Source organism: Callospermophilus lateralis, unplaced genomic scaffold (assembly GCF_048772815.1).
Source record: "Callospermophilus lateralis isolate mCalLat2 unplaced genomic scaffold, mCalLat2.hap1 Scaffold_84, whole genome shotgun sequence".
Classification (NCBI taxonomy): Eukaryota; Metazoa; Chordata; class Mammalia; order Rodentia; family Sciuridae; genus Callospermophilus; species Callospermophilus lateralis.
In genome coordinates, this window is record NW_027516477.1 from 1,493,348 (window position 1) to 1,512,584 (window position 19,237).

At 41.8% G+C, this 19,237-nt stretch overlaps 1 protein-coding gene across 1 annotated transcript; it reads right to left on the bottom strand.

The window, feature by feature from the left end:
- Positions 1-93: 93 nt before the first annotated feature.
- Positions 94-18,928, bottom strand: LOC143641069 (Fc receptor-like protein 1). Its single transcript, XM_077108492.1, has 11 exons — positions 18,922-18,928; positions 17,908-18,049; positions 16,903-16,982; positions 15,603-15,860; positions 14,204-14,491; positions 13,758-14,012; positions 13,353-13,469; positions 12,329-12,356; positions 11,295-11,377; positions 9,516-9,587; positions 94-485 (listed from the first exon to the last, which is right to left on the bottom strand). Exons 1-11 carry the CDS (start codon positions 18,926-18,928, stop codon positions 94-96), a joined length of 1,722 nt encoding a protein of 573 aa, XP_076964607.1.
- Positions 18,929-19,237: the final 309 nt, after the last annotated feature.

Here is a 19,237-nt window from a genome sequence, read left to right on the forward strand (position 1 = left end):
ATCTCTCCATCTCATTACTCCATCTATTACCTTCACCATACTTCATCTCACTGTCACCAAGGGCCACTCACATCACTGCACGGGGCACAGGTGTCATTCTCCCCAGGTACACACAGACACATCCTCTGTACCATGTCTGGAGACAGAACTCGTAACCTGCCCCTGCTGTAAAGAGGTGGTATGCCCAGCACTCAGCCCTGAATCTAGCTCCCTGTCCTGGCAGAGCTGACCCAGAGCCAGGACATGACCAGAAATAGGGCTGGATTTCACTGGCTGCAGAGATGTGCCTGTGGCCACTAATTTACCTGGAGGTCCTGTGACACTGGTGCGACAGCTCCTGGTACACCATCCTCTCCTCCTGGGCTCCTCTGCACCTGCAGGATCTAGGCTGGTGCTGCAGCAGAAGCAGCCACCTTCAGCCACCTTGGGTGGAAATGACTGACCACAGGACCCGAGATGCCGAGTCTCCTGGGAACCCAGGGCCTCTGTTGCCAGGGATCAATCCTAGTCTGATAAACAAGGTCACAGATGCTTTGTAGCAGTTTTACATGTGTAAGATGATCCCAGCCCCAAAAGCTTGGTTGTTCTGGCCTTGACTCACTGTTTGAGGCCAGGTTGAGATGAGCACTGCCCCACTCTACACGAGCCTCCACCCAGCACAGATGCTAATGCATGAATTAATAAACTTTGCATTGATCACACTGATTAATCCCCAGCATATGCTCATTACATGAAAATCGGGAGCTGAGTTTCCAATTCAGGGAATACAAGAGTCTCTTAAACCCAAGTGCACATTGGCACTCTGTTTGTGCCCAATGATGAAACCACTTGGGATTTCCCTTGTGTGTTTTCTTCATGGAAGCAGCATCTCCAAGGTTGGTGGGCCTGACAGGAGCTTTATTTAATCAGGCACACCTGCAGCCACAGCAAGATTCAATCCTCATTCTGAGAATGTACCACCCAATTTAATAGGAGACATTAACCAAGGACAGACAGTGGAAATCACATTACCTGAAAAGCCAGAGATAAAAGGGTGTGTGTGTGTGTGTGTGTGTGTGTGTGTGTGTGTGTGTGTATGATGGCCTTACTAGACATCATCTGTGGTAATTATTAAATATCTCTGCAGAAAAAAACAGCTAATTAGTATCTATGAGTATCTGTAACACACTTCATTCAGAAGTTTGCAATTATTTTAAGGGCAAAATTTTAGGTTTTCTATAGAAAACTCACTACTCTAGGAGATAACACCACCCTCTTTCACAGAGCAGAAAACTGAGGCACAGAGGGCTGGGGGCTGCTGACATCCCATTCTAGTGAGGGCCAGCACTCGGGGCTCAGACCCGATCTCTGGCTGTGGAGCTGAGCTCATCCTGAGCTCTGCTTAGGGTCCTGATTGTTGTCTAGTTCCCAGGTGACTGGGGGAGTCAACTTTATTCTGGACATCGTGGTGCTCCTACATTAAGTAAGACAACTTGTGGGCATCCAGATCAGTCTATAAGGGTGAAGCCGTGCATTGCCAGAGGCCAGCCATTGGCTCACGTCTCCCTGTCTCTGCCCATACCTGCCACTCCAGCTGTCTGTGCCTCTCTCTCTCTCCACAGAGATGTGCCTGTCAGAGCATCTGTAACACACTCCATCTGTAACTCACTGCCAAGTCAGAGGTGCCTCCTCCACTGCCCCTCCACCACCACCCTGTGCAGGCAACTCCTCATCCTGCTGTCCTTCCACCTGCAGTGCCCTTTTCCATAGGGCCAGCAGATTCCACCATGCCTGTGCACCCACTGGCTCGAAGCTACACTGGCACAGTGGATGACCGCACAGTGGATGGCATGCCTTGTGACCTGTCTGCACCTTCTGCAAGTGAAGTCTTATCTTCTCAACCAACCTGCAGATTTTCCAGAGGGCCATTAGTGGATTTTCCAAGATTGCTTTCCTGATATCCAACACACCTGCCCCAGAGCTGTGTACATGGTGAAGCCACAGAGTGTGGGTCAGACATGCTCATTATGGCTGTCACTCCTGGGTGCCCCACCAACCTGGACACATTATTTGTCCCTGTGCTAGTATAGATCTGTTGTCCCCCATGCTGCTCCTAATTTCAGTTCTTTAGGTTGTCCCCAAGGCTGGTCTGTTAGACTTAACAATGAAACTGGGGGAGTAACTCACTTCTCAGCTGCAGGTTGAGAGTGTGGGGCAAGACAGAGTCACAGGTACCCACTGGGCTCTTCAAGCTTTGTATACAGGAAAGGGGCTCCCTGAACACCCCTAACCATGTGCCAACTTCAAGCTGCATGGCAGGGTGGGGAATGTTTAGCTCCAGGAGGCCAAAAGTTGGGAAAGGGAACAGAGTGTTGTTTCAATGAAAATTAAGACATTTTAAAATCAATTCAATACTCAGAAAAACAGATGTGAGATTAAAGCTTTGAACTGTCCTGGGCCCTGAAACTGGAAGCATGCAGTCTGCATTCCCCAGCTGTGAAGGCAGCCAGGCACCTTCTCAAGCATTCTCTCTGCTCCCACACTTAGGATCCACTTCCCATCAGCAGATGAGATTGATGGGCCCAGCAGCCCTGTCACAGAGATCAAGGGATGGGAGCCATGGATATCAAACCCCTTTCTTCCTCTCTGAGCTCTCCACATCTGTGTGAGGAACAGGATCCTCATCTTTCACAGTACTGTGCTTGTGGTGGAGTAAATAATAAGCAGTTCTCAGGAAAAAAAATGGAAGTAGGTGTTAAATTCCAAATCCCCAATACCCAGTTATTTAACATATCTAACAAACTGTGTCTATGGAAAGATTTGAAGGAGACATGAGCTTTTAATGAAGATGATGTTCATCATAAAATTATTCATTTCCTGAAAATAGAAAAGACAAGCATCCATCATAGAAAGGAGTTTTGTTCAATTTGGAACTTTTTAAAGAAAAAATCACCCAAGAAAAACTCACCAATTATAAATTCATGGTCATAGCAACTTATTTGCCCCAAATGGAAACTTGTCTGAGTATCTTCCAACAGGTGGATGGTTAAACAGATGGTAATATTTTCATACCATGAAATGCACCTGGGGAGTAAAAAGACCTGGAATGTTCATGCATACAGCTTGGAATCTCCAGGAAATTGGAGATTCTATAGAAATATAGATTATAGAAATATAGAAGTATAGACTTGGAAAAACAAATACTGAATTTTTTGTTCAGGGACACATGACCAGTGAGATACACCCACACCACATTTTGAATTTTATTTAGACCCAGGGTCTCACTGAATTGCATAATGCCACACCCTTGCTGAAGCTGGCTTTGAACTCTTTGTTTTCTTGTCTCAGCCTCCTGAGATACTGGTATTACAGGCATGTGCCACCAAGCTCAGCCAACTGCTGAATTTTTGTAAAGAAATGTGAGATATTATTGCTTTTCTTTTTTATTGTGCTTTTGTTTTTCTGTACACTTAGTCCTATAATGTTTGACTTAAATTTACAAGTCATTCTATAAAGATTTCTTTCTATAGCATTGCTATCAAATTACCTAGACATTAATATATTATTGTTGAATGAGGAATTATTTAACAGGATTTTAATTTTAACTTCACTTTGTTCTTAAGAGTATACAAGCAGCATTTTTACTAAAAATTGAGCATAATTTAAATTTTTTTAAAATATTTCTTTTTTAAATGTAGATGTACACACACAATACCTTTATTTTTATGTGGTGCTGAGGGTAGAACCTGGACCCAGCCCCTGCTAGGCGAGAGCTTTACCACTGAGCCACAATCCCAGCCCCTGAACATAACTTTTTAAATTGGCATATTTTATGCCATTAAATGATTCACATTTGCAGCTACCTAACTTTTGTCTTTTATTCCTAAATTTCTAATTCTAAAATCAAATCATGGAGTTGAAATATCTTCAGTTATTATGTCTTTGAAAAGATGATGACAGATCTTAAGTTTTATTCTGAAATGAAGAGTAGAAGTATCTAAAATTTCCTTAATTGTCTTTATTTTTTCAATTAATATAATGCTTTGCACTAAGCACCAAACAGACATAGTGAAGACGAGGAAGTACTTATGCTCTAAGGATTGCTATGTCTTAGAGAGAATTATTCTGTTCATTTATTATTATGTAATGTTTTCTGTATTCCAGATGATTTTTCTTGCTTTGAAGTTTGCTTTGTCTGAAATTATAGCCATACCAGCTTTGTCTTCATTGTCTATTGTTTTAAAGTTCTATTAAATTGAGAAGTTAATTTTATTTATTAAAAAATTATGTATTTATGTAACATCAGATTATATGCCTGTATTAACCATGTATATTTTGAGGTGTAAAGGATGTCTCCATCTGAACTGAAGTTGTATTTGATATAATTGTGTTAAATTTGTCAGCTTTTTAAATCTGAACTATGTCATCCAGCATTTGTGGTTAAATTTGCTACTTGAATACATGACATGGAGCCCTGGATGTAGCTAGTGGTAAAATATGTTCTTAGTAGGTGTGAGACCCTGAATTCAATCATCAGGACAAAAGAAGAAAACCCCATATGACACAGATTAGTAAAGTAATCTTTTACAAGCAATATTTTCATGTTATTAGATGTAATTTTGAAATTATAGATTCAAATTTTGAGTTCAATTTTAATATTTTCAGAAAGAATGTAAATATGTTGGAGAAAACTAGGTTTTGTACTTACAATCCAAGTATGTTCATTGATTTTCCATTTAAAAAAATGTTGCCTATATAATAATATTACATTTCTAGTTATGTTTCAAAATCATAAAATTTACTCCCTTGCATCCTAGCATTACCTGAGATATTATTTAATAATGCTTATTAAATCACTATGTTGGTCAATTATTTACAGGTGAATTATGTATCCTCATTATGCAGGATGTAGCTCATAATCAACTTGAAAACCTTCCAAAGGAGATTGGAAACTGCACACACATAACCAACCTTGACTTGCAGCACAATGAACTGCTAGACCTTCCAGATACTATGGGTATGAGAGGAGAAAGAAGATATTGATGATTATTTATAGCAACCTAGATATTTAAAGGGTTATTTTTGATCCATTTTGGTAACATAAATTATAGAAATTATCCAAGTACTATATAAGTAATAAGAATTTTAAGACAGTGTTTAAAAACTTTTTCTATTTCAGGAAAATAAAATTAAATTTTAGGAAATTAACTCAGTTAGTTTAAAAGAATGTTAAGTTTCATGTATATACTCTATTATATATAGCTTATTATAAATTGATGGATTTTTTGTATTTTTATTTCAGCATATTACATGAAGGAGGTCCCTCCTTTGCTAAAGTAAGCAATATTAAAAAATAAAGCCTTTGCTGTTTAGTTTTGTGAACATGGCCAGTAAAGTTTAAAGGTTGCTTATTTGTAGTGCTGAGGGAGTAGTAAGAAAAGACATGTTTTGAAGACTTCATACACCACACTGCAAAAAGTTTGAGCTTACCAAGATAATGTTCTATATTTATGTAGATTTTTTTCCAAAAGCCCAAACATTTCTACAAACACAAAAGGTAATTTTAAAAACATAATGCTTTTTAGTGTAATGTAAGAATACTATAGTGCTTATTTGGCAAAATATTCATAAAATTTCATTAAAAATGTTTCATAGATGCTATTGTATTTTTTGAGATGTAGGTTTCTCTTATCATTCTCTAGAAAGATTTTTGATTGCCTGTGGCAGATACCTAATGGAACCACTATAATCAATCTGTGTTCATAGCTGGATATTTTTGTGGTCCATTAAGTAATACAAAGTTTGTAACAGATTATTTAGAGGACTGTTTTATCTCTAATTCACCTATATTATTGGTTGTTGTCATGATTGGTCCCACGCTGCTCTGGCCCTAGATTTGACTCTTGCCAGAATGACAACCTTGGAGCTGCAGGTTAGGAAAGTGCTCTCAAACTCTTCAGCTTTTTGATTATTTATGGTCCATTATTTAGTTCTTGTTAGTTCTTTATTTTTATTTTGCAAGATGGTTTTTAGAGTTTTTTAAGCATATGGTTTGAATTAACTCCCAAGGAAATTGTTAAAGAATTTTAAAATCCAGTTATTTGGTATAACTCTATACAGAAAAGCTTGCTGAGACTTAATTATAGAATCTGTCCATTGAACATATGCTTTCCTGAATTCTTGTCATGGGTCTTTATGTCATATTCTTATTTGAAATGGTAATGGGTTAAAAATATTTTCTAAATGTTGTTCTGAAAGGCAAGATCATCTGTAACTCATAATGAATTGTTCTTATAGCCATAGTGAATATTTTATATAAATTTTCTATATGAGATTTATATTCATGGTTCAGTATAGTAGGAAACAAGAACAACTATTTCCTAATTTTCTTTCTTTAAAATCTATTGAAGGGTCTGGAGTTTTGACTTAGTACTAGAATGCTCATCTAGCATGTGAGAGGCACTGGGTTTGATCCTCACCACCACATAAAACTAAATAAATATAATAAAGGTATTGTGTCCAACTACAACTTAAAAAATTAAAGAAATAAAATCTACTGAAATGGCAATGATGAACAAAAAGAAATGATCCTGGAAGAAAAAAGCATAGAAAATATGTATTGTATATAAAACATGGTCAGACTAATTAAAAAAGAAAACATGAATAAAATACAAGTCTTAGAAATTTGCTTCCCAAATCAAACTCAACAGAAAATGCTATATACTATAGTGAACACAAACACCAATAATATTGATCTATAGGATAATGTAGAATTTCCCTCAATATCTAGAACAGAAAGAAAGAAATGTATGTAAATCCTGTGAAAAATTATATTATGAGAAATAAAACTAGAAGTACTAGAAAGAGAATATTGGTGTAATCCAATGAAGAAAAATATAAAATATAATTTTAAAATATGCTGATTTCTTAAACCTGATTAAAACCCAGATAATAAGGATAAGACTAAAATTGCTTTCCAAAAAAATATAATCAAAAAGGGTACTTCTAGTTTTAAAAATTATATTCATTGACTTATTTGGAATAAATAATACATTCACATATAAAATTTTACAACCCACCTTTGTTAGCATATCTGATTGCCCATCTTAGGGGTGAGAGATACTATCAGGCACCAATCAAGCTCTTCAATATCAGAGTTTATTATGCCAATCAGAAGTGTGTAGTTTAATCCTTTGTTTATGTAATTAAGAGAATGGGTCCAACTTTGTGGTTTGGCAAGTGTCAGGTAAAGTAGGTTTGATGGTCAGCCATTGCTATTGCTATTGCCAGCCATTGTTATACATGACAGGAGAATGCATTTATGCACTTTGATATATCATACATAGAAGGGATACAATTTCTCATTTTTCTGAGTGTGCACTTTGCAGAATCATATTGGTCATGCAGTCACATATATACATACAGTAATAATGTCTGTTTCATCCTACTATGTTTCCTATTACTCCCCTCTACCTAATCTAACGCTATGGTGGGGTAGTTAAGGAAGAGCTCCTGTGGTTGAAGCTGTCAGTAACAGTAACAATATATTCTAACAAGGAGGAGGTGCTATGGTTGAAGTTGTCAAGGGCAATGACAGGATATTCCCTAGGTCTGATGTCTCCTTCTAGGGTGGCATCATCTCATTCCCACTTTCCCTTCTCTGAGGTCTTTATCCTGACTGTCTATGGGTGATCTACTTTCCCACCTCATTAGGGGCAGGATGGGAAAGGGGAGATACTGATCAAACTGTACAAAGTTTCATTTAGAAAGGATGAATAAGATCTGCCTTATTGTGAATTAGCATCTGTATATTAGAGAAAGCATTTGGTCTTTGGTTTGGGGGGATTGCCTTATTTCGCTTAGCATGATATTCTCCAACTCCAGCCATTTACTGGCAAATATCATAATTTTACTCTTCTTTAAAGCTGAGTAATATTTCATTAAGTGTATATGCCACATTTATTTTATCCATTCATCTATTGAGGAACACCTAGTTTGGTTCCACAGTCTAGCTATAGTGAATTGAGCTGCTATAAACATTGATGTGGCTAGGTCACTATAGTACAATTATTTTAAGTCCTTTGGGTACCCCATGCAACTTCAGATGGCCTGCTGCCCACTGGAAGTTTACAGAGGGGCTGCAAAGTGATCCAAACAGATAAGGCCTTCCCTCGTCCTTACGGGCCACTGTCATGGGCTATCATTTTTAAAGATTTCAGAATTGGAAACTAAATTTAGCATAGCACCAGAGTTTCCCAAGGACTTGAATTCTGTCCTGAGATATCTGGCTGCCAGAGTGCACTGCACAAAAATGCTAAGCACCTACTCTTTGTGCAGTTGGGATACCCTACAACTTTCTGAAAGTGACTTTGTGTCATCAGTGATAACTTGAATTGTTTGAGATTTGCAAATCATTGATATCTCATAACACAAATCACTATGAGCTTAGTTTTGTTCAATATTAATTTAGTTTGCCGCACACTGTTCTGTTGACCTTAACAGCACTAAGTGATATATGTGTGTGTGTGTGTGTGTGTGTGTGTGTGTGTGTGTGTGTGTGTGAATTCCAACAGTAATTTAGGAAAAATATTTTCAAATAAATAGAATTTTTAAAAATTCGGTATGGTTTAGATAGGAGGTGTTCCTCCAAAGCTCATGTGTGATATAACGCAATTTCATTTTAAAGATGCAATGATTGGGTCATGAGAGCATTAACCCAATCACTGCATTAAACCACTTCAATGGATTAATTTTAACTGTAGGCAGGAGGGTGTGGCTGGAGCAGGTAGGTCATAGGGGAGGGGGGTAACTTCAGAGCATATATTTTGTGAACAGAGCTCTCTCTCTGCTTCCTGATGGCCATATCGTGAGCTGCTTTCCTCTGCCATGAAGTTCTGCCTCACTTGGGTCCGGGCAATAGAGCCCATTTATGGACTGAGACCTCTGAAACCATAAGCCCCAAATAAACTTTACCTCCTCTAAAATTGTTCTTGTCAGGTCTTTTGTTTACAGGGCTGAAATAGCAGCAATTGAACTACAAATCACCCATATGCCTATTGCTAAAGCAAGTGAACATGTAAGACTCCAAAACTTCCTTCCTTGTACAGAAATTTCTCCAATGTGATGGTAGATAAGAGATCGTGACATTTTTTTTTCTCTAAGTGTCTATCATTTAAGAAGTTTGCGAACTGTCCTCAGGGGAAACAGAATGTGCATGGAGAAATGAACAATAGGAACCCGTCTCACCTTATTCTCCACCTGTGTCCTCATGTGTTCAGCTGTGAAAGAAAAAGTGCATGCTGTGAGATTCCACTTACATTTAAAGTCTTTCAATAAATGCCCACTAATAAAGGCTTCTTCATCTTCTGGGTATTTCCCTTAGATTGATTTTCATCACTATTATTATTATTATTATTTTGCTTTTCGATCTAGTATGACTACCTTAGTATCCAAAGAAAAAAATGATTATCTTCTTGGTTCCAAGAGAATGAGAGACAAAGGTCAGAGGCAAATTCATCCCCAGCCTCAAGTCTCACCTGCTCCCGATTCCTGCTCCTGTTGGACATGATAGACCAGGGAGTACACATCATCCCCATGCATGACATTCACTGCAAGAGAAGAAAGGACTCTTTGAAGTAGGACAGAAGAGTGGACACCCGAGGAATATTCGGGAAGCAGGTTTATTGACTTCAGGGTTCAGAGGTGGCTCTCGCCTAAGAATTCTTTCTCTGAGCAAAGATTTTGGAAATTCTTTGAGCTTTATACCCAGTGGTGGCGGGAGGAGGTCCTTGGAGATTCACAGTACAAGTTCTCTCTGTTCCATCCCTGAGACCAGACACAGGTTTCACAAATTTTTTTTTCTTACCAAGAAAACAGAGATAATATCATTTTTTTACAACAAGTTTGCTGACTTGACTATCACAGCTTTTGTGTGCAAAGCTGACATATACAAGAAAGAGGAAATACCCACCACAGTAACCTCTGCAGGCATCCTGCTGATCTGACAAGAGGAGAAGCTTTATTATGGCAAGGGTCTTCTGGATGTGGGGGAGGTCTCTGGATTGCTTCATTCTCCCCTTTGATTATTTTTATTTCAATCAAAGATCATCATCTTCTTCTTGGCTTTAAAGCTTTATATAATGTCATGATCTCAGTTTTTTTTCTTTCTTTTAACAGCTATTTTTATAGTAGACCCAATAGTTTTAATGCACAGGGAAGTCAAATGTGGGAGTAATAAATAGGTTAACAGCAGAAGACCTGCTATGCCAATTAAGCTTTTAAATCCACCAAGGGCTGAAAACCATCCTTCAAATAGTGAGATTGGATTCCAATCTTTAATGCCTTTCCAGGTTTGGACGGGCACCTGTGCTATTTTTCTGATATTGCTGGCTATGTCTTTAAGTGTCTGTCCATGGTCATCTATTTGGATGCGACAGTCTGAACTGTTAAACTTTTCACGTACTTCCCCTTCCTCAGCTAGTAGGTAATCTAATGCCAAGTGGTTTTGATAGATAGGCACTCACATTTGGGTCTGTTGTGTGGCCAAAGGCTGTAGCAGTTTGATTAGTAATAATTTCCAGTACAGTCTGCAGGCGAATTATCCAGTTTAGCACATAAAGAGTTCTATGGCACCAACTGCTATGCTGTGCCCAGGAAGCAGGACCATAAATGGCTTCGACATCATGACAAAGTCCCTTCTTCCTATCATTCAGTTTACTCTGTGTGTCTACTGCCTGTCCCAGCCCTGGAGGCTGTTGAATGTTTATTTGTAGAGGAGGTGGGGATACAGCAGGATCTGGTTTGGCCAGCAGAGGTTAGCTCATGGCTCAGCTCCTTAGCTTATTATAGCTTAAGTATGAGGTGTCCCCCAAAAGCTCATGTGTGAGACAATGCAAGAAAGTTTAGAGGTGGAATGACTGGGTTATGAGTCTTCACCTAACCAGTGCATTAGTCCTCTGCTGGGTTTTAACTGGTGGTAACGGTAGGCAGAAAGGTGTGGCTGGAGGAGGTGGGTCATTGAAGCTGTGCCATTGGGGTATATATTTTGTCCCTGGTGAGGGGACTTTGGCTTTGCTTCCTGATGTGATGTCCTGAGCTGCTGTCTTCTACCACGCCCTTCTTCATGATGTTCTTTCTGCCTACCTTGAGCCCAAGGCATGGAGCCGGCCGTCTATGGACTGAGACCTCAGAAACTGCAGTCACCAAATGAATTATTCTCTTCTAAAATTGTTCTTGTCAGGTCTTTTGGTCACAGTGACGAAAAACTGACTCAAATGCTATGCCTACTTTGGCCCAGGTCATTTGAGAAACTTTACCATTTTTGTATACAAGCAGTAGCTGCACTGGGTCAGGTGAGTTGAGATAGTTGGGTTCTTGGGGTTCAGGACTGGAAGGGCTCCTACAAACACAGAAACACATGTGAGCTGTCTGGAATAGCATTCAAGATGTCCCAGACCTATCTATCCGAGATCGTAAAACAGCAAAGGAGAAAAGCTCTTTAAGGAAGAGTCCTGGACAGAATATTAGTCCAGGGAACTGGAAGGCACGCCCATACCGTATAAGTTGTGGCCCTAAGTGTAGACACTGCAGTCGCCCTAGTGCACATATTCCACAGGTCTTAGCTGACCAATTCACTGTGGGACAGCCCACACCTGAAATGATGTCACTTACGTTATAAAGGCTCACTAAGTCCTGGATAGAGAAATAATGATTCACCCCAGAGGAAAACAGGTGGCTGACCAGAATAAGGAACTTGAAGAAAAGGCAGAATTAAACAGGCATCTATGGAATGTACACCTGAAAGAGGGTCACTCTGATTTGGAAAAAAAAATCTGTCTATTGTTGGCATAAACAATAACACTATAAAATACATCGAAGAAACACTGGTAGCCCTAGAAAGAAGTATTTGAAAATGTTTTCTTCCTCTAAACTTCTAAAGAATGTCATCAATAATTTTTCAGTATGTTTATTCCTGTCTAACATTACAGAAATGTGTGTATATCTCACCTACCCTGAAATACTTTAAGACTCTCTAGATCTTTCCATATGTTCATGTGTCTCTGCAGCCTACAGACCCTTAGACATTGCCTGAGACATTGACTGCTTGAACAAATAGACAGTCCTGGTCAAAGCATTGTAACTTTCTTATTGTAAAGATGTATTGAAAGGGATAGACATAGGAAAAATGATTAATTAGTTATTATATGAAACTTAAAAGACCAGAAGTAGAAAATTAAAGTACATTGAACTCAGGTGTGATTTTTAGGTATGAGAAGATAGGAAAACAGCTCCCCCCCAAAAAACGTCAATTCAGAGTTAGTAGAACCTACAGAGAAAGCAGAGGTCTTACCTGTGTGGGTCCCTGGTTGAGCATCTTTCTGAAAGTCAAACAAATGAGTGAACCTGTCAATGGAGGAAACTCCTTCTCAACTCCCTTATAGCCTTGGTACATAGGGATGCACCTCCTGCCAGAATGCCCACTGTGGATGCCACCCTGTGCCCAGAGGACATCCAGGCAATTATTTGCAGAACCTTCCTTTTACAAATGAGTCGGCTCAGGTTCAGAATATAAATGAGATGCCCCCAAGCAAAAAATATTGGAGCTAGGAGTGGAGCCCAGGTCTCTGAACTCTCATGTCTATGATTTGAGGATGAGAATCTTATCCTGCCCCAAATCCTCACAGGCAGGTGTTGCCACAGCCATGTTATAGTTGAGGTGCCCAAAGATGCTGGAAAAGCCTAGAATTTAAATGAAAATCTCACATTGTCCTCTCCTGCTCCATCTTCCACTCACTCAGGGGAGAACAAGAGCCTGGAGCTCAATACACCAAGGAATACGCAACTGTCATTGATGATAAAGTGAGAGGCTGGATCACCCGGAATTCATAACGGAAGAGAACCGTGGGAGGCCGTGTGACCAGCTGAAGTGTCTTGGAGAAAATGGCATTTCCACTGAGGAGTGAAAAAGTTCCAGCAATGATTAGAACATGTGGATATGTGAATGTGGTTTTGGGGGAGTAGGAAAAGTATCTGGCAAACCCGAATGATAAATAAGACTCTCTGCACTGACTTTAGAGCTAGGAAAGGAGCAGGCTAGCTGGAGTTGTTAAGCGCTTTTCTCTTCCAAGGGCTTATTAATTAAAGTACTATGTTTCTCTATAAAAAATTAAATCACAGAAGAATATGATATCAGCTGAACCTCAATTGATGACATATGGAAAGATAAAGAATTTTACTAAAAATATTACACTTTTAAAAATCCGTAGTATGGTGGCTAAAAGCATATATTTATCCTTTGCAGTATACATGTTACCCTCCCAGCATATTTCAGTGAAATCTGAGGTCACAAAATACCCACCTCTATAAATACTAACCTATTTTTCTCTTGAGCCAGTAGCAAAATAACAGGACTACAGTGATGAGACCAACGCTGCCGAGCAGCCCCTCGACGACACCTGAAGTAAGATGTTCGCTTCTGGGTTCAGCAGGCACTCAGGGGGAGACCTGGGGGTGAGCTGCTGTAGGAAGGAATTGAGTTTGGGGACAGACCTCTTGGTACAGGCTCTGCTCAACGGCTGCTCTCCCAGGACCGATTTACTTATTTATTTAGGGATCTGCAGCTGTTCACATTGATGCAAGAAGAGAGGCACCCAACCTCCAGCTCCTCCCACAGGACGCTCATCCTGAGTAGAGCAGCAGAGGCACTGGGGTGTCAATGGGCCTCTCCTGGGGTGCTGGGGAAGAGGCTGATTGAGACAACCCCACCACCAAAGCTATACCTGTATAATTGAGAGTCACCGCCTCACTGCGCAGGGCACCCTGGCCATTGTCGGCCTCACAGAAGTAGTTTCCAGAATGTTCTGCAGTCAGGGAGAGGTTTAAGGATGCTCCTCCCCCAGAGGGCGCCGAGCTGTTCCCCAGGGTGACGTCCTGGGGAGAACCCCCCAGGGCCTCGCAGTGAAGCTCCACCACGTCCCCCACCTCAGCCTGGGCCCTGGGAGCCCTGAGGGTGAGCACAGGGCAGGACACTGGAACTGACAGAGACAGTGGACTGTCAGAGACGTGTCCCCACTGGTGCACTAGACCCATAATCCCTGCCTGTCCCCAGAGACTCCACCCATGGAACTTCCCCAAGGCACCCCGGGGGAACACAGAGCCAAGCTGGCCAAGCTGCATTCACCACAGCATCCCAGGAGAGGCCCATTAACACCACACTGGAACTCACTTCTGACAGTGATGTCCACCAGTCCGCAGAGGCTGGGGCTGTAGCCGTTGTCAGCTGCACAGTAGTACTGGTTGTAATCACTCTCCATCACTGGTGCGACCTCGAAGTTTGCTGTCCATAAATGCTGGGTCTTGTTTTCCAGGTTTAAACCCAAATGCCCTTTGTACCAGATGAAGGCAATGTTTCCTGTGCCCTTAGCCACCGAGCAAATGAGGACCAGTTTGTCTCCCTTCATCACCCGTCCCCCTGGAGGCTGAGTCTCCAAGCTCACGTCAGAGACAGGGATTCCTGCACAAACACCAGATAATGTGGGAGAAACCCGAGTAGGGAGTGTTTGGAGCCCAGGGAGTAGGTATGGGGTCTTGAAGGCAAAGCTGAAGGCAAAGTCATGATGTATTGACTGGAGGAGAAAGCTCTACTGATTTGGAATCACTTCTAGTTTGGTGGTGATAATAGGGTTAGAAAGATATTATAATATCACCATGGAAAATGTGGCATCTCCTCTTTGCCTAGGACAATGTGACTTTCATTCCCCTGAGTCTCAAGCTTTCTTTTTTTTAAGGCACAGTAGTATAGTGATTACAAATCCAAATTGTGAGTCAGTCTTCCTAGGTGTGAATACTGGTTCCAACTCTTGCTTGCGGTGCATGCTTGATCAAATTATTTTATAAGACTCAATTTCTCATCTGTAAGTGGAGATGCAATGATAGTTATCTCCTGCAGGTGTGGGGCTTCAATTAAACATATATGTGAAGCACTAAAATGACACCTGCTGTGTATGAGCTGTTAAATGATTTTTGCCATGGTGGAGATAGCAGGTTTAGTTTCACTAGTGTTGAGTTTTTAGAAGTCTGGGACTACCTAATATTCTGGAGGTAGTAGACTTGAATGTCATACTCCGGCCACACCTCCAACTCTATACTGGGGATTGAACCCAGGGGTGCTCTACCACTGAGCTATACCTCCAACCCTTTTTAATTCTTATTTTGAGCCAGGATGTTGCTAACCTCAAACTTGCAATCCTTCTGACTTAGCCTCCCAAGTTATTGGGATTACAGGCGTGCACCCTGGCACCTAACTAAATGTTGGGTTTTTGCAGGAGATCATGTCAGAAGTGTCAGTCTGATATGGTATGACATGGTTCATAATAATAAAATTTTCTTTTTGTACTCTTTCAAAATCAAGCCCCACCACCAAAACCACCACAAGTCTTCTCCAATAGTCTATTCCACACACTTCTGCCAAGCCTTGTCTTGCCACCTGGTCAAGCTGACCCTGGAGAGGGAAGGATACCAGGATAGCTGAAGCCTCCCTCCACCTCTACCATCCCAGGGACAGGAGAGGTCATCTGCCATCCTCTCCCCTGCGGACTCTGGAAGCACAGTCCTTAGATACTCACTCTGCACCTGTATGTAGGAACTCTGGCTCTGTTTGGTGGGGTTATTCCCCGCTGTCGTCATGGTACACCAGTAGGTCCCCGAGTCCTCCTTCCACACAGTGGGGATCTGGAGCCTTGGGGAGCTGCTCCGTTCTGATCCCAGGTTGTGGCCTTCTCTGAAGAAGCTGAACTGGGGTTGGATAGGTGGCGGCTGACGAAGGAGCCGGGTCTCACAGGTCAGGGTCAGTGAGCTCCCCTCTATGGGCCTGGAAGGCCTGGCTGTCAGCACAAGATGTAGAAACAGCTCTGGAGAGAATAATTAAACAGATAGAGTCCCGGGCCGTGGGTTCACAGTTCCTGGTGAGAGGCATTCCGTCCTCAGCCACACAATACCCCTATGTTCTCTAAAGTGGCCCATGGGCTTCCTCTTGCCATGGACCCACCCTGTCCATCCTCACACATTCTGCCACGGGCCACAGCAGCCACTTCCAGAAGGCAACACTGTGACTAGGATCTTATAATTCTTGAAGTTTCTACCCAGGAACTAAAAACCCCTTTCTGGAAGCCAGGGCAGGAATATTGAAGACAGTCGCTGCAGTTGGCATTGGAAATGGGGAAGCTTTGATTTTTAATAAAAGCCAATACATTTCTTTGGACCATGGTCTATCACATGGTTGTTATTCTCTTCTGTTCTCTTACCCCTCCTGTCTCAGACACATGCTGTTTCAAAGACAGAATGTGGACCTGAAGAATAAGTCAGGGTGGAAACAACACAGAGGAACTCAAACCCCTCTGTGTCGACTATGTCTGGTCCCTGCTGTCTCTAGTCACATTGCTGGGAAGTGCCCTGTGGACATCCACACAGCCCCATTCCCTTGATCTGGGACTTCGACCCAGACCTCTGTTGCAGCCACAGGAGAAGAAAATTTAGTCCATGCCTTAAGCCTCAGGGGTAGATCCTTTGGGGCCTTAGGGACTTGTTTTCTGGGTAAATAAAGATGGTAAAGGTGCATTATACTCTCCCCTCTCCCGTTAGCACTCCCAGTTGAAGCAGCCTATGAAATCTCACAAATCTTTGGGCACGTGTTTATCCAACTCTTAAAGCCTCTGACATGTGGGAGATTTAATTTTTTTTCCCCTGAAAGAAACCTCTTCCTCTCCTCACCAGATGCCAGCGATCAGTACTCTGGATCACTGAGAGATGATTCCTAGACTAAGGTCTATCATTTCCAATTCTGCCCCACCCCCCTCCCACAAGGCTTTTCCCCAGGTCTTTTAAAATCTCAGTTTCATCTGTGGTTACCAGAATGTTCCCTCTGACCTGAGGCATGGAATACCCTGTTCTTTTTGTCCTCAGAAAGCTGGTCCCCAGAGGACACAGGAGTATTACAGCTTTTGGAGCTGAATAGAGGAAGGAATAAAAAAGGCATTAAGGCACCCTGAGTCCACTCGAGCTTCTATCCAGGGCAGGGGAGCAGGTGGAGCTGGAAGCCACACAGGGCTGACTACAAGAGCCTGGAGCTCAGACTTGCAGGTCAAGCTTGTCACCAATAATTCTCAGGCAGCAGAGATTCCCTGGAAATTTTGTTTCTTTATCCTTGATGTAACTATGGATTTTGCTTAGGCTCGAATTTGGCCCCTGAGTTTAAGGGTAAAGGAGAGACCAAGAACAAAGCTCGTGTGACATTGACACCAAGCAGGAACTGGGCTTGGACAAACATTAGGGAAGGAACTCAGAGCGCCAAGGTGATTCTGATCTCTCTGGTCACAGGAATCCCTGATCCCCGGAGGTAGCACAACGTCCTCTCTTAATGCACAAGACAGCGGTTCTAGTAAATATTATATTGGAAGCTGCTTTAGTGAGATTTCTCATGGCAGAAGACTTTCCTACCCCCATCTTCTGAGAAAGGCAAGACTGTGAATCAGGATCAGAGCAATGAAGTACGTTTGCATAAACCAGTTGTAGAGAGGAAACTGAACTGGGGCAACAATTGTGGCTGCAGAGGGGATCTAAAAATAGGCAGGAGGCACAGGACCACTTCGTTGGATGGACTTCAGTGTTGTTCTCCATGGCTCTGTGATTTCAGCATTTCCTCCATCACCCATGGCAGAGTCCCCAGGGGACTTGAAGCCCCTGGGGCAGGGAGGACAGAGACTCTTCTAACATCAGCCTTTGGCACCCTCTACCTCTCTTGTGCAAATAGCATCTTCATCCCTGTGCTGAGACCTCCCAGATAGGAAGGAGAGGGCCAGGCGAGACCTGATCACCCAGTTGGGCAGACACGGCTCAGCAGCCTGGGCTCAGGGGAGCCACTGATGTCCATACACCTCAGCAGCTGTCACCAGATGCATCTTGGACAGGTAGGGGCTGCTCAGAGGGCCATCCACAGGTCTCCTGATCTGAGCTGAGTGACTGACTGTGAGGAAGTAGAGGAAATGCAACTCACCGTCAGGTTCGCAGAGCAGAGCTGCAAGAAAATTCAGGAGACATCAGCACAGAGCAGGAAGTCCTACAGGCAGACAAATGTGACTCCTCTAGGACTTTCCAGCACTAGACCCTCCCTCCTTGTCACTGCCTCTTCCTTCTTTCACTTCCCTCATTTATCTCCCTCCCCTTCCTTCCGTCTTTCCTTCTCTCTGTTCCTTTACCAACATTCCTTATCACCCACAGAACACCCACCCCCAAAGCACTTTTTTTCCCCATGATCATAATTTCCAATAACTTTTGTCATCGGTGAATCGGAAATGGTAACTTTGTTGTTTCTTAATTCTTTTGTCGTGCATGATAGTTATGCATAATATTGGGCTTCATTTTGACGTAATTCTACAAGCATGGAGTATAATTTGCTCCAATTCAGTCCCCAGTACTTCCCCTCTCCCTCCCCTCCTCCCCTGCTTCCCTTTCCTCTAATGGTCTTTCTCCTATTTACTTACAGTTTTTTAAATTAGTGCATTATAACCTTTATATTTAAAAATCTATTTATTTTAATTGGTGCATTACAATTATACATAATGGTGGGATTCCTTTTTTCATATTCATACTTGCAACCATCTAAGAACGTAATTTGTTCAATTTCGTTCTCCATTAAAGCTTTGCTTTTAATTATTTAACATCCCTCTTCAGACTTCTTATTCCCATTTCCACCTCCTCCTGTCAAAAGTCTTGATGATCCAGTCAGGACTCACTGTCTCAGGACCAAAACACACTCAGGCAAGGGGGTAAGGGTCTCATAGCTAAGGCTTGGAGTCCCTTGTTTTACCAACTTGAGATCAGAAGAAGCTTAGATCCAGAGAATGGATAGACATTTCTCCTGATTCTCTTCTAGCTCAAGGATTTCACCCCGCATTGTGTCACAATAGTCAAGAAGGAAAAAATTGGGGAGATAATGCAGGCTTTATAACCAAAAGGCAGAGATTTGGATCTTTAGTTTATTCTTACAAGCTGTGTGGCTCTAGGAAAAATGTTTCTCTTCTCTGTGCTTTGGCTTCTTTTTCTATAAAATGAGATAATAATAGTACCTGCCTGGCAGAGATTTTGTGAGGATTAAATGAGTTGGTACCCACAAAATGCTTAGAATAGAGCCTGAAACTTACTTAGTATCCAATAAATATTGTCTTATCACTATTCTGTTTAGTCTGAGGTGCTTATTGTTTTA

Excerpts from the sequence above, each read along its gene's own strand:
- LOC143641069 (XM_077108492.1), bottom strand. Across the intron at positions 16,983-17,907 it reads CTGGTGACAGCTGCTGAGGT|CTCCAAAAGCTGTAATACTC; the intron begins GTATGGACATCA and ends TCCTCTATTCAG. Across the intron at positions 14,492-15,602 it reads TTCCTACATACAGGTGCAGA|GAATCCCTGTCTCTGACGTG; the intron begins GTGAGTATCTAA and ends GTGTTTGTGCAG.